This window comes from Lactuca serriola, chromosome 3 (assembly GCF_051521515.1).
Source record: "Lactuca serriola cultivar US96UC23 chromosome 3, Lser_US96UC23_V15, whole genome shotgun sequence".
NCBI classification, from domain to species: Eukaryota; Viridiplantae; Streptophyta; class Magnoliopsida; order Asterales; family Asteraceae; genus Lactuca; species Lactuca serriola.
In genome coordinates this window covers 188,271,754-188,291,316 of record NC_136410.1, presented here as the reverse complement: position 1 = coordinate 188,291,316, position 19,563 = coordinate 188,271,754, and the positions used below count along the sequence as shown (strand labels likewise).

Sequence of the window (19,563 nt, the reverse complement as noted above, 5' to 3'; positions counted from 1 at the left end):
GCGATCACATGCCCCCTCTACATCAAAACAACCCTTAACCATGTGATAAGTGCATCACAATACACCACTAAATCATCCAATCCCTCGGGTAGTGCTCAAATCGGGGCCTCGCATAATCTCTATCTCAAAGTCTCGAAGGCCGATTGCTGATCTGGACCCCACCGAAATGTCACATTCTTCTTGGTCAAGCGAGTCAAGGGTACGAAAATCTTGGAGAAATCCTGAATAAATCTCCGGTAATACCCCACTAGGCCCAAGAAGCAACAGATCTCAGATGTATTCTTCGGTACTTCCCATCGCATCATTGCATCAATCTTGGCTGGATCAACCAAAATACCCTATTGGTTGATGATGTGCCCCAAAAACTGCACCTCACGCAACCAGAAATCACACTTTGAGAACTTGGCATAAAGCTTTTCCGTCCTCAGTGTCTCCAATACTTCCCTCAGATGCTGCTCGGGCTGCTGCTTGGTCTTAGAATAGACCAAGATATCATCAATAAAAACAATCACAGACCGATCCAACATCAGCCTACACACCCTATTTATGAGGTCCATGAACGTTGTTGAGCCCGGATAACATCACCACAAACTCATAGTGGTCGTACCATGTCCTGAAAGCTATCTTCGATATATCCTCATCCATAATCCTCATCTGGTGGTACCCTGACCGAATTTAAATCTTGGAAAACCAAGATTCATCCTGAAGGTGATCGAACAAATCAACGATCTTCGGAAGCGGATAACGGTTTTTCACTGTTAGCTTGTTCAGCTCCCGATAATCGATGCACATCCTATGTGACCCGTCCTTCTTATTGACAAACAGGATCGATGTTCCCCATGGAGAGTTGATCGGACGGCTGAGCCCTCAGTCTAGCAGCTCCTGAAGCTGCGTAGACAGATCCTGCATCTCGGGTGGAGCTAGCCGGTACGGTGCCTTAGCTGTCGGAGCAGCACCCGGAACCAAATCAATGTAAAACTCTACTTGCCTCTCCGGAAGCACCCCTGGAAACTCTTCGGGAAAGACATTATGAAAAATCTCATATAACCGGTATACGACCCAAATCTGTTGTGGGTTCAACCATCGTATCTGAGATGTATGCAAAAAACCTCGAACAACCCTGATGGAGAAGTCTCCTAGCCCTCGCATCCGAATAGAGATTTGGCCCCTGCGAGGCCCTCTCCCCATGAATAACCAGTTCTTCCGCCCTTGGGGTTCGAACTCTCACCACCCGACGCTCGTAGTCTATCATTGCCCCATTGGCCCCAACCAGTCAATCCCGATAATCGCCTTCAACCGTCATAGTAGTTTCGGAACCAAATCAACACGGAACCTCTTCACAAATACGTTCAGGACGTAGTCCCAATATACCCTTGTAGCACTCACGGTGCGGTCATCTGCAATCTCAACCTCCAGCACGGAATCCAAAGTCCCCGGAGCATCCCATAACTTCTTTCTAGGCACAAGAGATACGAACAATCAGGTAGCTCCCGAATCGAAAAGAACATAAGTTGACATACCGTTGATCAAAAGGTCCCTATGCAAGTGCATACACACACACACACACACACACACATATATATATATATATATATATATATATATATATATATATATATAAGCATAATAAAATAATATCAAACAAGAAAAATAGATTACGTACCAGCCAAGACGTCTGGTGCAGCTTGAGCCTCCTCTGTGGTCAGCTGAAATGTGCGGCTCTTCACTGTAGGAGCTTCCGCCTTGGAAGGGAGGCCATCAGTGATACTCATAGTGGCGGGCGTAGGCGCCACCACTGCTCCTCCTCCTCCCTGCAACCTCGGACAATCAACCTTTTTATGGACAATCTGGTTGCATTGGAAACAAATCAAACCCTTCTTGGGGCGATCCCTGCTCATGTAGCCATGTTGTCCACACGTGTAACATCCTAAGTCCTCCGCTCAACAAGCCCTATTGTGTAGCTAACCGCACTTGGCATACCGACTACGGACCTGCTGGCCTCTACTGGAAGAATCAGAGGTCTTAGGATTTTTAGCCTGACCTACAGTTGTCTGTGCCTGCTCTGGCTTCCGCTTGGTGCGAAACTCCAACTCCATCTCCCGCTCTCGAGCCTTCTCCACCATCTCATTCAGGGTTTTGCACCCTGAAAAGCTCACGAACTCATGGATATCATCCCTTGGCAGGGAATGATACCTCGTCCTCCTCATATTTTCATATGTAGCATACTGTGGGATCAATAGTGCTCGTTCCCGAAACTTGGCAGTGATCTCCGCCACAGTCTTGGTGGTCTGCTGTAACTCCTGGAACTCCCTCACAATCTGTTGCACCTCGATGTATAGTGCATACTCCAACTCAAAATGCCTAACAAACACCTCCCTTGACATTTTCGCTACTCCTGCTAATCCCACCTAATGGGTCACCTCCTCCCACCAATCCCTAGCTCGATCCCTCAACATACATGAAGAAAACCCCACTTTTGCCGCCTCAAGGCAAGAGCTCCTATGTTGGGCATTCTCCATGTCTGCCACCCAGTGTCGACTAACTATGGGGTCCTTGACCCCAAAGAACTCAGGTGCCCCACACGCCTTGAACTCCCGGAACAAGGGACCTCGAGCCCTGACCTGGCCTACAGCAATCTCGGCTCTGAAAGACCAGAACCGCTCCTCCATGATATCCATCATCCCCTCCTTGACGGTCCTGAAAATCACTGGGGTAGCATCAAGAATGCCTCTTGTAACCTCGGCTGTGATAAGCTTGCGCATCCTCTCGTCAATGGGCTCTATACGTAGCCCGACCCGAATCCTGATCCCGATCCCGATCTTGATCCCCCTACTCCATGTCGTGTCACCACCATTTAGATCTGAAATACCATAAGACATAATGATCAAGATATTCAAAAAAGGGGATCCTTCCACACCATTTCTCCTTAGAGCTCCCAGATCTAGCATTAGTTCGGGTACATGTCCTATGCTTTAAGTAGTATGGGCCTAATACTACCTTCCATACTTACGTGTACCTTCCCTAAGGCTCTACCTAATAACTCTAATTCGTCACAGAACATAACATATCTCACAGACTACCGCATAACTCAAATCCTAGGCTATCCTAAGATTTGCTCAATCCCATCAAACCAGAATTCGAATCAATCATAACAGATTGCCTTATGCATGCAAATTATACACAGAATAGGATCAAATAGACCTTCAAATAACAGACTCTACCCTAGGAGCACAGCCAAACAAGGAACAAGAAATAATGCCAAATCAATTATTATAAGGCTATAAGAGCCTAACCGTATACAATTTTGAAAGCATACACATAGCAAGATCCATACGATTATCACATTCCAAATATCAATATAGCATGGCTAACATATTGGGGAAAAACACTTGAATTCTGCTGATTGCGCACATTGCACTCTCCCTTTTTCTTACAAGAAGTCGGTTTTAAGAAGTTTTTAACCTTGATTTAAAAAAAACATTTTCTTTTACCATTTCCTCAGTTTGAGTTCTAACACACCCGAGAGTATGGCTAGATCCCTCAAACCAAGGCTCTAATACCAACTTGTAACATCCCAAAATCTCAATAAAAATTTTCATTTTTAAATAACAAATTTCATTTCCATGAGTTATAAAATTCCAATCACAAGTGTTTTTAAATCCAAACATTAGGTAAATTATTCAAAAAATTAGAGTGTCCCCAAACAAAAATGATAGAGAGTGCATGTCGTGTCATCACGCTTGGCCCTTGCCCTTAGCTCTTGAAGTACCTGAAACCAACAACAAATTGCAAGCTAATGCTTAGTGAGTTCCCCAGAGCATACCCCACATAATCTACATAATCATATAATCCATATCAATCACATAAGCCATGCATATAAACATATAAGGATTCCCCGGACACCCTCCAAGGTCTTAATCCAGGATGTCATGGGTACCCCCACATGGTCTTACACCTATGTGCCATGGGTACCCCCATGGTCTTACTTGGAATGCCATAGGCACCCCCATATAGTCTTACAACCAACTGTCATTGGCACCCCCATGGTCTTTACCTAGAATGTCATGGGCACCCCACATGGTCTTACAACCAAGTGACATGGGCACCCCCTATGGTCTTTCCTACAAATATCACAGAAGCAACGAACATATCACATAACATATAACCAACTAGTATTTCATATGTTACTACATCAACTAGTGTGCCACATATCATAAAATGGGTCGAACTTGGTGCCTTCGACCCATCGGTATGGTGAGGAGACTCATCTTAGTCTGCTGAACCCGAAAATTGATCGCCTAACAGTCTGAAACCACCCATGCTGAACAATAATGCCATTAACCCAAAATTAGGATTGAATACAATCTGATTAAAGAGCCCAATTTCCTAAGTCCAAGTCCTTCCATATTGGCCCAAAAGTATTTCCTTTGCTAAATGAGCTCAAAGTCCATATCCAAAGTTATTATTGGGCCACATGGCCCAATAAGGCCCATCCATAGCAATTATGGCCCAAAACAGATAAATTGGACCACCAATCCAAAACATGACCTGGCCCAAAACCAATTAAGGCCCAAAGGGCCTACAAGCCCACACGAAGCCCAAAACCCACTGGGTTGCATACGCTCGACGTACCACTCCAGTACGCTCAGCGTACAAGAGTCTTAGTCAGTACGCGTTGTGTACATGCTGCTACACGCAACGTACTAGTCTGGCATGCATAAATGACCATTAGGTGCTTAATACTTGGGATTTCAACGTCCAACTTTAGATCTGAGTCCATTAAGACGTCCTAAGGCATAAAGTTGGCAACTTTATGCCTTTGCATGCTCCATATGTTCCCAAGGGACCTCATCAAGACTACATTTTCATGGTATGAATGAACCAAGGGACCTCAGATCTACTCTTCCTAAACTTTAGACGTCCTCCAACTCTCAAGAGATGATCCATAAACACAAAAAGGGACTATATAGAAAACCCTAGCTCTAGAAATGACAATGATGACCAAGAAGAAAGCTGTTTACCTCCTCAAGCTTCCTAAGCTACTCAAAATGCAAGATCCAGAAGCCCTTCCCCGTTCAAACTTGTTTCGTCCTCCCCGTTGTAGCTAACACACTAAGAAAATGGTATTAAAGCACTCATAGGCTCAAGAACACACACTCTAATGATTCTAGGGTTTTAGGGACGTTTGAGGGTGAAGGAAGCTGGTTAGGGTGAAGCTCAAATTAGATAAGGATGCTTATATAGGTCTTAAGTCCAAAAATTAAGGTTTGCATGTTCGTTATGTACGCCTCGTGTACCTTTTTGTACGTCCAGTGTATGTGCTGAACCTCCGCATTCATCCATGCTTAGTACGTTAAGCGTACTCCTGGAGTACGCCCAACGTAATTAAGGGACCATTATGCTTTATTTATTAATTCAAGGTATAAAGAGTAATTACCTTATTTGGAGTGTTACATTAGGTAGACGATTATTTGTCAGTTTCAATCTTTATGAAACTCCTATATCTTTTGAGAATTATTGACGTATGTTAACAGCATGCTAATAGTTTCCGTGCTTATCTAGCATTCATGAATGGATTACCGAGGATCATGAATCCAAATTAAATCAACCATGCAAAAAACACATTTGATGCGCGACTCAAATTACTCTCATATTGACGTATCGATAAACCACACACGATCTCTCGACATATTTATTTCTTGTGAGTGCCACATCATTTTCTAACTATATTCTCATTCTAATGGGTCGATAAACCACACATGCTCGATAAACAGAATATAATGAAAAAGCGTGTTCTCATGGGTATAAAATTCACATTTTTATTTATTTTAAAACAAGATTTTGTTTTAATACATTAAGTTAATACTCTTAATTTGATACATCGTCATATCAAATCCTTTCCGTAACTCTGATCCAAACACAAGAAGGCGGTGAGGGTGGTAAGCGCTAATCTTTTAAAAACTGGCTTCATTTAGATTCAAAGAAAACCTCCTTAAACCCCTTTATAGCATTCGGTGTACTTGAGCCTAACCCGGTAAGACTGATAATGCTTTCAAACATGCGAGGATGCAATGTTTATACTTTATCTCATATATATATATATATATATATATATATATATATATATATATATATAGAGAGAGAGAGAGAGAGAGAGAGAGCTAGGTTCAAATGTTTCTAGCAACTATTGTGTGCATGAATGCACCAATAGGAATTTAGGAAATAACTAAATAATTAATTAAATTATGAGGGTATATTTGTAATCTTGCTATGATTAATTATGGTAATTAATTGGAATCTTTAATAACCTTTAAATCTTGAAAAGGAAAATCAATTTATAAACCCTACAAAACCACCCGTCGACCCCTTTATCAAAATCCATCGTATCCTTCCCCACCTCCGACGTTCGCCTCCTTGAAGTCCTCTTCAACTCCTCTGACCATAGCCTCCCTCCTAACTCTGAGAACACCGATTTTCTCTTTCTAGATCTACGATTTCCTTGCCGGGAGAGAGCTTTACTCATTAGTGGTAGAGTTATTACCACAACAGAATGCGAAGATGGAGTTAAATCAAGAATTGCATCTCGTAGAACAAGGGTGAGTTAAATCAAGAATTGCATCTCCACTTTTATTGATTTGACTTTTCTTTTAATTTCTTTGATTTGATTTTTGATCCTACACATAAATCTAAAAGAAAATTCGACTTTGAATATGTTGTTTGAGGAATATATATTTTTTTTCAATTTGTTGATTTGATTTTTACACCAATGGGCTTAAAACAATATTTTTGTGTTTTGATGTGGCTTTCCTATTGCTGCCGAAGAGAAGAAAAACATATTATATGTGTTTTTGTTTTTGGATTTTGTATATGTGACACACGAAAAAAAAGAAATATAAACAAATTTATTTTTCATTTTTTGGTATAATAACCATGAAGTAATGTAATTGCAGAAGGGAAGTTTGCTACAGATCCTGTAGGTTTGTTGTTGAGTTGTCCCCATGTGTACAATCTGGGCATCCTTTATACATCTACATTATGATAAAGCTTTTGATAATTCACTAATTGGTTTATTTCTGTTTCTTATATTGATGTTTCGAGCTTCAAAGGGTAATAAAAACATAGAATGATTTTAAACAATCATTCTTATGCATGACAGCACACCAACACATATATACATGTTATACACACGATGCATGCAATGTGAAGGTGAGTCTATTTGTGTTTTCAACTATTGATGCTCCTGGTGGTTTTCTTTTGGAATGGTGGTCTGTCTTTTGGGATATATTTATCACAAGGACAAATGAGAAACATTCTGAGGCTGCTGCATCATATATAGAGGTCTCTTCTCTGTTTATATATTTTAATTGATTTTTTTCTTAGTCACCTTTTGTGTTAACATGATCTTTTCATACATTTATATTTCAAATGTTTTTGTTCGTTGGGTATATTCTTGATAATACTAATTCTTTAAGAATATTCAAAACCATTCTGCAAGAATAGTTTATTCTGTAAGAATATTATTGTTGTATTCTGATACAATTGTAGTTAATTATTTATATGTTTAATGTGCAGTTGTTACAAGTGTATCATTACAAAATATTTGGCAATGAATTTTTGATAGAAATGGATTGAAGAATGGCTTGAAGACCTGATGGGAAAGGCTTGAAGAATGAATTAAAGAATGATCACACTCACTGTTTAAGAATGTTGTTATTTTTTAAGAATTACATTTGTTATTCTTTCAGAATGTTGTTATTATTCAATGAATCACATTCATACAATGTAATTATTTGGTATATTATTAGTTTAGAATCGATTTGTGTATTCTTTCAGAATGTATATACTAGTTTATGGTTGACATTCTGACAGAATAAAATCAAAAAATATATTTACCAGTTTATGGTTGGCATTCTATCATTCTGACAGAATAAATTGGATTTTTAAATTTGAGTTAATTTAAAATATTTAGATTTTTAAAAATTAAGGAATTAATTATCCCTAAAAATCCGAAAATTTCCTTTTTTAATATAGGTTAATTGACTAAAGTGCCATTCTGCTGAAATTTGTGTGATTATATGGTACATGTTATCCTATTTTAATATCATAGACCCTCAAATCATGACCTTTGATTCTATTCCATTCGGTGGTCCAAATTTGTGTATTTTGGCACACAATAGTTAGTAAAAAAAACACCTAACCACATATATATATATATATATATATATATATATATATATATAAGAGAAGATATTTAAACCATTCAAATTATGTCTATTAATTCTAATTGGACATGTGAGAATGTAATGTCAATAAATAAATATGGTTTGATTCTTTGACTTTTAATTAATTAAGTAAACATTTAATCAACTAACTAAGCCAATATACACGTTGATTTCCAACTTCTATAAAAATTGACAAATTGCATGATTTTGAAATCGAGCTAGTTGTGTAAGGAACAAACACACTCGAAGCAGATGACGAGGATTTTTGAAAAAAGGGGCTACGCGCCTTGTAGGAGGACCTACGCATCGCGTACCAGCCGAAAACCATGATTTCCAGAGAAAAATATTAGGATTCAGATTTTCTCCCCTACGTGTCGTGTAGAAGCAAAAACCTGATAATCCTTGACAATTTTTTTTAGTTCCATCTTAAAACTTTTAAAAGTAATTTAAAACTTTAAAGATCGGATCTGATCTGAATATACAAACTCGATTAAACACAAAAAGAACGGAAATCAAAAGTGCAACAGACGTGAACATTCGGCTACTATACCACTGTTGGGTTATGAGGCATCTAAAAGGCCAGAAAGGCGCACTACGAAAGAAACTAAGACATTAACGTCATAAGCCAAACAAGGATCCATGTTCATCCAGTTAGTTGCAACTTAAACTAAAAGAGAAAGAAACTATAATACATATCTTTTGAAGTCTTTGAAACCTTTGCAGACCTTGATTGAATGATGAGTGTTAAGAAGCTAACAGAGAGTTCTTATTTTGTAGTTGCACTCAAGGAACAGAACAATAACATCTGACTTCACCCCATGGACAAACGAGTTCAACGCAATAAACCAGAATCTTGATCTGATATGTATGCACCACATAGGAGGGGGAAAATAAGGTTTCGAGAATGTGAGGGAACTGCCGATATCTAGTGTTTTTCTAGAGAGAAACCCATCCTCATATTCGGCCTAGGATCTCTCTATTTATATGGAATGATTTAAACCCTTAAAGGATAGTTATCTGGTCACAAAATAATTATCCTTATCTTTGGTAATTATATGACTTTCAAATTCCTTTATCTAGAACCTTCTAGATCTCCATATTTCATTTAATTAGTTAAAAACTTAATTAATTAATAAACCAAATAATATAATTATTTTCATGACATTAGTTGCTTATTTATGTCATTGCGTGAAAACCCAAAAGGACTGTACCATTAATAGTAATAACACTGATTGTTTTAAAGGGGGTTGTTTGATATAATCTGAATCTTTAAGAGGTCTGAATTTCTAAGATACTTTAAATTTTTAACATTATGTTTGGTTGGAACCTATAAATTTTTGTGTTGAATGATAAAAACGATCATTTTACCCTTCCATATTTTTTTGTTGAATTCAATGTTTCTTTTTTTATAGAGTAATTATAAAAAAACATAAAAACCATATACAATCCAGATTAAACATAAATATTTTCAAATCCTAGAAAATTTTCTAAAATCCAAATAAAATCCCACAAGCAAATCTAACTTTTGACACAACTCAAGAAATGAAAGTATATCCGCTATAGCATTGAAATCCAATGGACCCTCTTTTGATTCGTGCACATTTCTTAGAACATAAGCTTGAATTGCATTCAAGCCCAAAACCTTTGCTCTTGTTAGCTTATCTTCTGAATATTGCACCCAACGAATGACATGTATTCAAATCATGTAGAGTTACATGCTACAACAACGAATTGATTGATGATTCAGTGGGAGGGAGCAAGAGGTTCCACGTTTGTGAAGAAGAAAGAGAAGAAGGAAACGAGCTAAAGTATTTTAGCGCAAAAAAGGGAAAACAAGTTCTTTTTTTTTTTTTTTTTTTTTCAAACACACCTTTACATTGAAAAATTAAGAAGCATCTTCTAAATTAAGAGACATAAATATAAATGCCACCAATCAGTCTGAATCTAAATTAAGAGTCTTCTTTTTAATTTTTCAATCAAACCACTACCAATAGCCCCTAAATATTTTAAACAACTTTGTTACTTGGATAGCTCATTTTCCCTTATTATTATCATTCACACATCAATAAACTCCGGAACAAAGTTATAAAACCCAATTTTAAGTGGAAAACAAATGTAAAACAATAGGAATAAAATCTATAATAATGGTATAAACGATAGAGCATTATAATAACACACCTTTTCTATCACATTTTGCAGAACAAATGGTATTTTGTTGTCCGTTTGCCATCTCACTCATTGTACGATGACAATTGAACTTGTTGTTTAACTAAAAAAAAATTATATTCCATAAACGTTGTATAATGATACTTCCATATATAGTAGGAATTAGAAGATAATTTGGTATGAAAAATAAAATTTTGATGTGGCAATCGAACTCGATTACATTTTAGCATGTTTCCCAATAATATACCTCCCTTTCCGTTAACAAATTATTCCAACTAAAAATACAATTACGAACAAATCTGCATTTGCAGCGAATTACACCACAATAAACATAACCAATAAAAACAACAAATTCCATAATACAATCCATTAAACCCATTCAAAAGAAATCAATTTCTAAGTAATTCCCCGAAGGCTTCACATCCACCCCTCCATTTTCCATCGACGGCCCAGGAACATCCGGAGGTGTAGCACACCGGATCAAAGCCCAATTGACACTTTGAAAAAACGGATGTTGTTTAATCTCAGTTGCCCCTCTTCTATAAGCCAATCTATGCTGCGGCTCTTTTACCAATAACCCCCTGATCAAATCCCTAGCTGCAAAACTAACCCCTGGAGTATCCGGAAACCTCAACGGTTGCCCCACCACGTTAAACAATGTAGCCCGGTTTCCGTTCCCTTTAAACGGTGTTTTCCCGTATAAAAGTTCATACAAAAAAATCCCAAAAGTCCACCAGTCAACCGCGCTTCCGTGTCCTTCGCCTTTAATGATTTCGGGGGCTAAGTATTCGTGGGTCCCGACGAATGACATGGAGCGGGCGCTTGTGGGCTCCGCGATGAGCTCGGGGAGTGGTGAGACTTGATTGTAGATTTCGGTTTTGGGTTTGGATTTGGGTTTGGGCTTTTTGTCTTTTTTGGATTTGGACATGAATCGTGGGACGAAACATGAGGGTTGGATGCACGCGGGTTGAACCACGCAAGATGGTTGGATGCAGTAGTTGGAGTTCTTGGGGTCCACGGTTGGGTTAGCCGATCGGACGAGTTTTGGGTTCACGGCGCATCGTAAAGAGAGATCGAAGTCGGAAAGCATTATGTGACCGTCTTCACGAACTAAGACGTTTTCGGGTTTGAGGTCTCGGTAGATGATCCCGAGCATGTGTAGGTACTCCATAGCTAGGAGAACTTCCGCCACGTAAAACCTACAAAGAATCGTTTGAAATTAGCACAATTTTCAAACTTTATATGAAGTTTTAATCCGAAATTTTGGTATAAATTACGTGAAACTAAAATTTCGTTATTTTTCTTAGATTGTATTTGTTACGCTCGACTAGACAAGCTTTCCAACGCTATTTTCGATAATCAGGGTGAGAACGTATTTACGTCTTTTGCACAAACAAAAGATCAAGAACAAGTCCCTGTCCCGCCTTTTTTGGTGAGACAAAAAATTGCATTTTTTTGTCCCATTGACATCAGTTCAATCCTAGTCAAATGTATGTCTGACACTGTACAACTTGTCATGTACCGTCCTACGTACAAACGGGGCCTAGCCCCGTTTATTAACAAGACAACACAAGACAGTCTCGTACTAAGTTTGACATGCATTGGACTGGGACGGAACCGATGTCAATGGGAAAAAAAATGCAATTTTTTGTCTCACCCAAAAAGGTAGGACACTGACTCATTCTTGATCTTTTGTTTATGCAAAAGACTTAAATACCCTTCTCATCCTGACTATCGAAAATAGCCTTGGAAAGCTTGTGCAGTCGAGTGTAACAAACCCAACCTAAGAAAACTCACGGAATTTTAGCGTCACATGAACGAAACAATAATTTATCACAAATTCAAATAGAAAGTTAAGAAAAAAACCAACCGCGCCGCATGTTCCGAGAAATGTTTCCCGGGTTGTTTTTGTCTAAGCGCGTGCAAATCTCCACCCGGGCAATACTCCATCACCAAGCACGACAATTTCTCGGTATCAAAATGACTATACAAAGTAGGTAGAAAAGGGTGATCCAACGACTGCAAAATCTCTCTTTCCGTTTGCGCCCTCAATAGCTTATTCCGGCTTGCAAGAGCCGCTTTATCCATAACTTTCATGGCAAAATAACTTCGTGTCCCAATCAATTCCGAAAGATAAACACTCCCAATATCTCCACACCCCAATCTCTTCAAATGCCTAAAATGTTTCATTTCCAAAATACCCGTGTCATTATTCATCGACCTCACTACCTGAATCGCTTCCCATCTCGAGTCATTTTGCTTGTGTGGTTTATAAACCGCACTCGTGAAACTGCCCGAACTGCTCTCCTCACTTACATCGCTGCCCGTGCTGCCCCGATAAACACTCGGAATCCCAATTTCACCACTTTTGACCGATTCGCTGACTTCTGTGTTTGTAAAGCTTTGTTTGGTATCGGTGAAGTTTGTAAGGGAGTATAAACTACTTTGTGGGCTCGAGCAGAATGTAATTGAGTCCATGGTCTCGGGGTCGGGGTCGGAATCGGAATGCTTGATTCCGGCCTTGGCTTCGAGTGCTGAAATTTGTTTGTGGAAGTATTCTTTTGCGGTTTGATCAAGGATTGTGTTGGGTCCCACAAGTTCGGATTTTCCTTTGTGGTCATTGGAGGTTTTATGAGATCGATTTGAAGTGGTATCGGATTTTGGGTGATGTGGTGGGCGGGTTTTTCCGGGTGGGTTGAACCCTAATAAGGTGGCGGAGGTATGGCTAGTTGACAAAGAACCGACTCCATCAATAAGTGAATCCATTCAAATAATCAAATTGATCTGCCAGTAATCCGATTAACTTCAATTAATCGCTAAAACAGAGGAAAGTTTCTTGAAATTAATCTATTGAATGACAAATTTGATTTTTATACATCACAAAATTGATTAATTTAGGTTTTCTTGAACATGGATACCTCATGAATTTGAATGATTAGAATCTATTAACCGATTAGGAACGATACAAGATTTCTAAAGTTAACACAAACTGCCGAAACGTTCTTGAAAGTTGAAAGCAATCTATTTGATATCTCTATGTTAACCAAATATTACCAAAAATTTCATGAAATCAATATATTTGACATGTCTAGGTTAAACCCATAAATTATCAAGGTGGGGGAAAACATAATCATTCAATCAGCGAAGTTCATAAATCCAACAAATTGGTGAATGGACAACGCCATTCGTAAATCTATGAACAAAACTAACGATGAATCACCCAGAAGAGAAAAATGCGCAACAAATTTATAAACCCAAACGCCGAATTAGGATTTTGGATCATTATTTCAAAACTCCCATTTTGTTAACGTGAAAACATACCTGATTAAAGATTCATAGCTGTACAGAACTGAACTTTAGCAGCTTTTTCAGATCCGATCGAATGCGATATAGAGAGAGAAAGAATAAAGTGTCGCTAATTGGGAATAATTTCAAGACGCAGAAGACATTGGTGTATAAGTTTGTTGGATTATTGAAGGTTAATCTACTCTTAATTTTGGGTTTTCTTTATCTTAAAGAAGGAATAAAAGAATGTGCTTCTTCTTCTTCTACTCCCTCTCTCTCTTGTACGCAAGAAGTTCACAAAGCAAGCACAAGAACAAGGTAAAGAAGCCGTCTAGAACTTTTAGAAGTTAACTATTTGGACCCCTTTACTTTCTACACTATTTTTAACAGTCCTTGCATTTCCAAACCTTTTCTTGTGTATTCTTTAGGACTTTGCAATAAAAGAAAAATGCAAAAATTGTCCCTGTGGTATGCATTTTTTATGAGGTTTAGTGCAAACCTCGATTTTTTTGGCTTCGTGGTCCTTTTGAGTTAGTTTCATTGTGGATTTGGTCCCTCGATAAACTGAAATGACTTTAATGCCCTTGGACATTTATTTTCAATTTTTAAAATCATTTTTTTATTGTTTAATAATTATGTATTCATTTTAATAATTAAAAAAATAAGAGGGTCTCTCTCTCTCAACAAACACGCATTCACTCTCCAGATCCTCCAAAAACGAAATCAGCCCTTGTCATTACCTAATCCTCCAAAAACGAAATCCACATTCTTCATCTTCTCTCTCTCTCGTTCATCAGGAAGGTGTCGACTTCAACGATTCTTCCTTAGATGATCTAATCCGGTGGGGAAACTCCAACAACAGCTTCATCGTCGTTGACTCTTTAGCTTTCTCACAACACCTTTTACCTACTTACTTTAAGCACAATAATTTCTCCAGTTTCATTTGCCAACTCAATACCTATGTAAGCAATTGAAATCCTGTTTAGTTCATATTTAGTTTATGTGTATGTGTTTCTGATTGATTTGTGATTGATGTTTGTGTAGGGATTCAGAAAAGTGGATCCGGATCGATGGGAGTTTGTGAATGAGTGGTTTGTGATCGATGTTTATGAGGAAAATGAACAGTAGTAGGGGAAAATATTTAGGGAATATGCGAAGAGATGATGAAGAGGAAGAAGAAGATATGGAGATTGTGGGGTTAAAATAGGAGCAGAAGGCAATAGAAGATGAGCTTTTCTCTCTTGGATTTGAGTTCAATACGACAACAAATGCAAGTCTTTGTGACCCACATCGACCAGAGCAAGAAGTTTTCTCATCTACTATCCTTGTTTGTGGGTAAAGGTGGAAGTCGATCTGATTCCATCTACCGGTAAGAGGAAAGGGGGCAGAGTCGATCAGTGGGCAGATGGTAGATCCGACAGAGATACGACAACAAAATACATGCTCTGTTGCTGTTGGGCTGGAGAAGATGTAGCCCAGAAATTGATTTCTTCCAAAATAGGAAGATTATTAGTTGGTTTGAGGTGCAAGGAGGAAGAACAAGTGAAGGGGAAGTGAAGGGGGATGTGTTTTTTATTGTATCTGTTCGAGAGAGAGAGAGAGAGAGGTGGGCCCTCTTTTTATTTCTTAATTATTAAAATAGATAAATATATATTAAATTAAAAAAAATTAAAGAAAAATGAAAAATAAATACATGAGGGGCATTGCAGTCATTTCAGTTTACCGATGGACCAAATACGCACCGAAACTAGGCCAAAAGGACCACCAATCCAAAAAAGTCAAGGTTTGGACTAAAACCCCAAAAAAATGCATACCACAGGGACCATTTTTGCAGTTTTGTCGCAATAAAATAAACTAGCAGCTAGTTTATTATAAGTTATTGTAAAAGTATAAAAATAATTTATTTTAGTTTATTATCTTAGACCATCGGTTATACTTTTCATGATAACAGTAGTGGAGAGCTTCCAGATCAGCTCGTTGAGCGACCACAAACCACCACACCACCACCTAAATACTCTTTATTGAAAATGAAGAGAGAGAAAGGTGAACATTGAGAGAGAAGATGAATATGATTAGCGTTGCCCTTCATCCTCCCCACCACAAATCACCACGAAAACGGGTGACCAAGAACGGTCGGGCTGGTGTACACGACTGTTTTTTGTAGCCACGTAGACAACAACCGCGTTTGTTGATGGTATACCGGTTTGCCTTATAAACTAACTTTTAAAAAGTTATTTTGAAATAGTTTTTTATAAATTTATAAATATTTTCCAAAAATATTTCAAAAATATTTTAATTATATCTATTATTTTTAGAATATATGACTATTTAGTATAACAAATTGTGACAAATTAGATGGTTCATATAAGAAACCGATCAAACATGTAAACCTTGACACAAATCAAATTAGTCGGTTCAATTAAGCCATAACATGTTTTTTCATTTTTATTTTTATTTCTCGAAACGTAACTATTATGTAAAACGAGGGTTTAAATTACAAGCGTTGCAATGAGAGTTTAAGCAATATTTTTTTTAAGTAAATTGATTGTGTTGGAGAGAGAGAGAGAGAGAGAGAGAGAGAGAGAGAGAGAGAGAGAGAGAGAGAGAGAGAGAGAGAGAGAGAGAGAAAGAGAGAGAGAGAGAGAGAGAGAGAGAGAGCAAATGTATTTTGTGTTCGTAACACCTATACACAACTATACACACACAACAAAATCACATGTACAAAAAGATATAATCATATCCAACACACAGAGTTACACACAACCACAAACAAAAAACAGTTATGACAGTGTACTTTAAAAACTCACATTAACTATAACAAGACATAATTATAATAGGATTACAAATAATTATAAATAAAAATGCATATTGGTTTGTAAAAATAAGTATTTAAAAGATTTTTTTTTTGTCTTTACAATCTACATACATGAAATCAAAAATGTAAACAAATTTGAAAAAAAATGAAAAATTTGTGACAACCCAAGTTTATTCCGTTACATTACCCCGTTACCGTTAACGAAATATTCCAGTTTATAAAAGTTCCGTTAATTGGAGGTTGCCAAATAAATAAATGTTTTATTTAATTATATTATGTGTCGTTAACGTCGTAATAAAATAAATAAAGACACTTACCTTATATTTCCATTTAATTGGAAAAAGTTAGTTTTTATTATTACGACCACTAAATCGGGTGCGACCAAAAGCCCCGTTAAACGACAGTATTGGGTAGATTCCCACTGAGCTTCAATTCAAGCCCACATATAAGGGGGAATGGACTTCATTCCACCCCTTTTCACTCTCTCTCTCTCTCTATACTCTCTCTCTAGGCTCGTTTTCGACTCCAAAACCGCGATTTCCAACTCCTAAACGTAAGACCTTCAACCCTAACTTGTTCTATGCGTGCATTATTGTCTTTTTAGCCTAAAAATCACATGATTGAGACATGAAAAAGGAGTTTACGGCCTGAGAGCCTCCTTAGGCCGTAAACACCCAAAAAGTGGCCAAAATGACCCAAACTTGTCCCGTTGAGCCTAGGAACCAATTAAGGAATTTGTCTAGGAGTGTTTAATCATCAAAACATAAGATTTTAGGGCATAAAAGAGAGTTTACGGCCCAAGCACATGCTTAGGCCGTAAACACCTCTTAAACTTGTAAAAATGCCCCAAAACACTCCCAAACCACCCTTAGGCTTACTACATAAATTAGGGGCTTGCTATTTAGGGTTTGGAACATTTAAACACAAGGAAATATGGGGTAACTTGGAGTTTACGGCCCAAGCAAGTGCCTAGGCCGTAAACACCCCTAAACTATGTCAAATGATGGTTTTTGTCCTCCCAAATGGCCTTATACTTCATTATAAATTACTAGAAGGAAACAAGAACTTCAAAACTTACATAAAATCAAGGGATAGGATTTCACGGCCGTGAACTCTCATAGGGGTGGTTCATGGGCCGTAAACTCCCATTTGGACCCTTTAAACCCCTTAAATCCACACATACAAATTAGATTTGGACCTAGAATAATTCCACAAGCAAGTTAAAGCCTTAAAACACCCTAGAAACCCTTCACCATGAGTTTACGGCCGTAAACTCATGGGGAGTTGTCCTTGGGCCGTAAACACCATAAGGTGAGTTTACTCTTGCAGAGTAAACTCCATTCCTAAGCCATTCACACCCTTAAATGTTACCCGGGACACCCCAAACACTTAACCAAAGTGTTTTCCACTCTTTAGGGTGCGTATACTTGTTTGATTAGTATTAAATGTACTAATTGTATGTGAACATATGTTATCATATGTTAAATAGGTCAATAAGTGTATCCAAGTCTTTACTTGCACCGAGCACCCAACCGACACCTTCGTCGGATCCACTTACACCAGGTGAGTTCATACCCCTGAATGAACCTTTTAAATGTTTTTTACATGTTTTATAAGGGGGAATACAAGTTAAACATGCCAGTTATCATATCAATCACATGTGATTGATAACCCGCATGCACAAAGATTTACCACACTGTAATTGTTTTACCAAGTAGGATACTATAAATGGCTTTCTAAAAGGTTTTCACTTGTTCAAACTCTTACTTATACTGTTTTATCAAAAGACAATTTAAACTAGTTTATGAAAAGTTTCTAAAGAATTTCTAAAGGTTTTCAAACTTATTTTACCAAAGGACACCAAGTTGGGATTGTCTCAAGAATAAAGGTTTTCTTCCATATTTTGATACTCTTTCTTAGTTAAAATCCTACTTGATAACGCTTTCACTTCGTGATGCGTTTATACTTATTATTGTCTCTATCTCGCTTATACTTGTAGTCGCTTATACCTGTTAGACGCTCTTATTCCACACTGTACATTTATACATCATGATTCGATTATTCCACACTGTACGTTTATACATCATGATTCGATTATTCCACACTGTACGTCTACACATCACGATTCGATTATTCCACACTGTACGTCTACACATCACGGTTCGGTTATTCCACACTGTACATTTACACACCACGATTCGGTTATACATCACAATGCTTTTCCATTTGTTACACACTCAGTCGCAGTTAGATGTATGTCTGTGCTCGTATAGGTGCATATAAAAAATGATTGGAGGACTTAGGAAGGCTTGTCCGCCCTATTTCCTTTTCTTCGTTGAGATGTGGTCTGGTGGGATCGGGTGGCCGTCCGAAGGTCGTTTGATTCATTAGCTATATGTTATGTATATGAGCATAGACATATAGGTTTACTCTAGTCAGTCCAGTTATGAGTCTCTACCTCTAGTTCAACACTTACATATGAAACCCACTACCCACTAATTGGGATGCATCTTCGGGTCACGGCCTTCTCCGTCGTCTAGTTGGTAACCAGAGTCTCCTGTAGGGAGAGCGGACATTGTGTGTATAGATCTATACGGGATTGACACCCCCACACCCTGACTGCTAGCTATAGTCCATGGCCCACCAAGCCAAGAGGTGACATATGTCATATTTTATAGATGCTTGTAGGGCGTCAGGTACTCTAGTGTCGGTTAGTATGGTTACGAGTATCCCAGGTTACCTTATAATTCATGGCTTTAAGGTAACGGTATTTTACCAGCAATTTACACTGTATGCTGGGAAACCCATTCTCAGAGTCACACTGTTTTTAGACCTTGCTAGCCGTATCTTTCATTTGACACTGTCTGCGGTCTGTATTCTCTGTTTTAGACCTTGCTAGCCGTATCTTTCTTTTGATACTGTCTGCGGTCTGTATTCTCTGTTTTAGACCTTGCTAGCCGTATCTTTCATTTGATACTATCTGCGGTCTGTATTCTCTGTTTCGACCTTGCCAGTTGTACCTTTCATTTGGCACCGTCTGGGGTCTGTGTCTTTCTTTGTTAGACTGAGCCAGGC

The 19,563-nt window shown here is 38.1% G+C and overlaps 1 protein-coding gene across 1 annotated transcript; it reads right to left on the bottom strand.

The window, feature by feature from the left end:
• Positions 1-10,561: 10,561 nt before the first annotated feature.
• On the bottom strand, positions 10,562-13,977 carry LOC145093452 (serine/threonine-protein kinase D6PKL1-like). Its single transcript, XM_079031581.1, has 3 exons — positions 13,710-13,977; positions 12,259-13,172; positions 10,562-11,587 (listed from the first exon to the last, which is right to left on the bottom strand). Exons 2-3 carry the CDS (start codon positions 13,152-13,154, stop codon positions 10,768-10,770), a joined length of 1,716 nt encoding a protein of 571 aa, XP_078887707.1. The 5' UTR covers positions 13,155-13,172; positions 13,710-13,977; the 3' UTR covers positions 10,562-10,767.
• Positions 13,978-19,563: the final 5,586 nt, after the last annotated feature.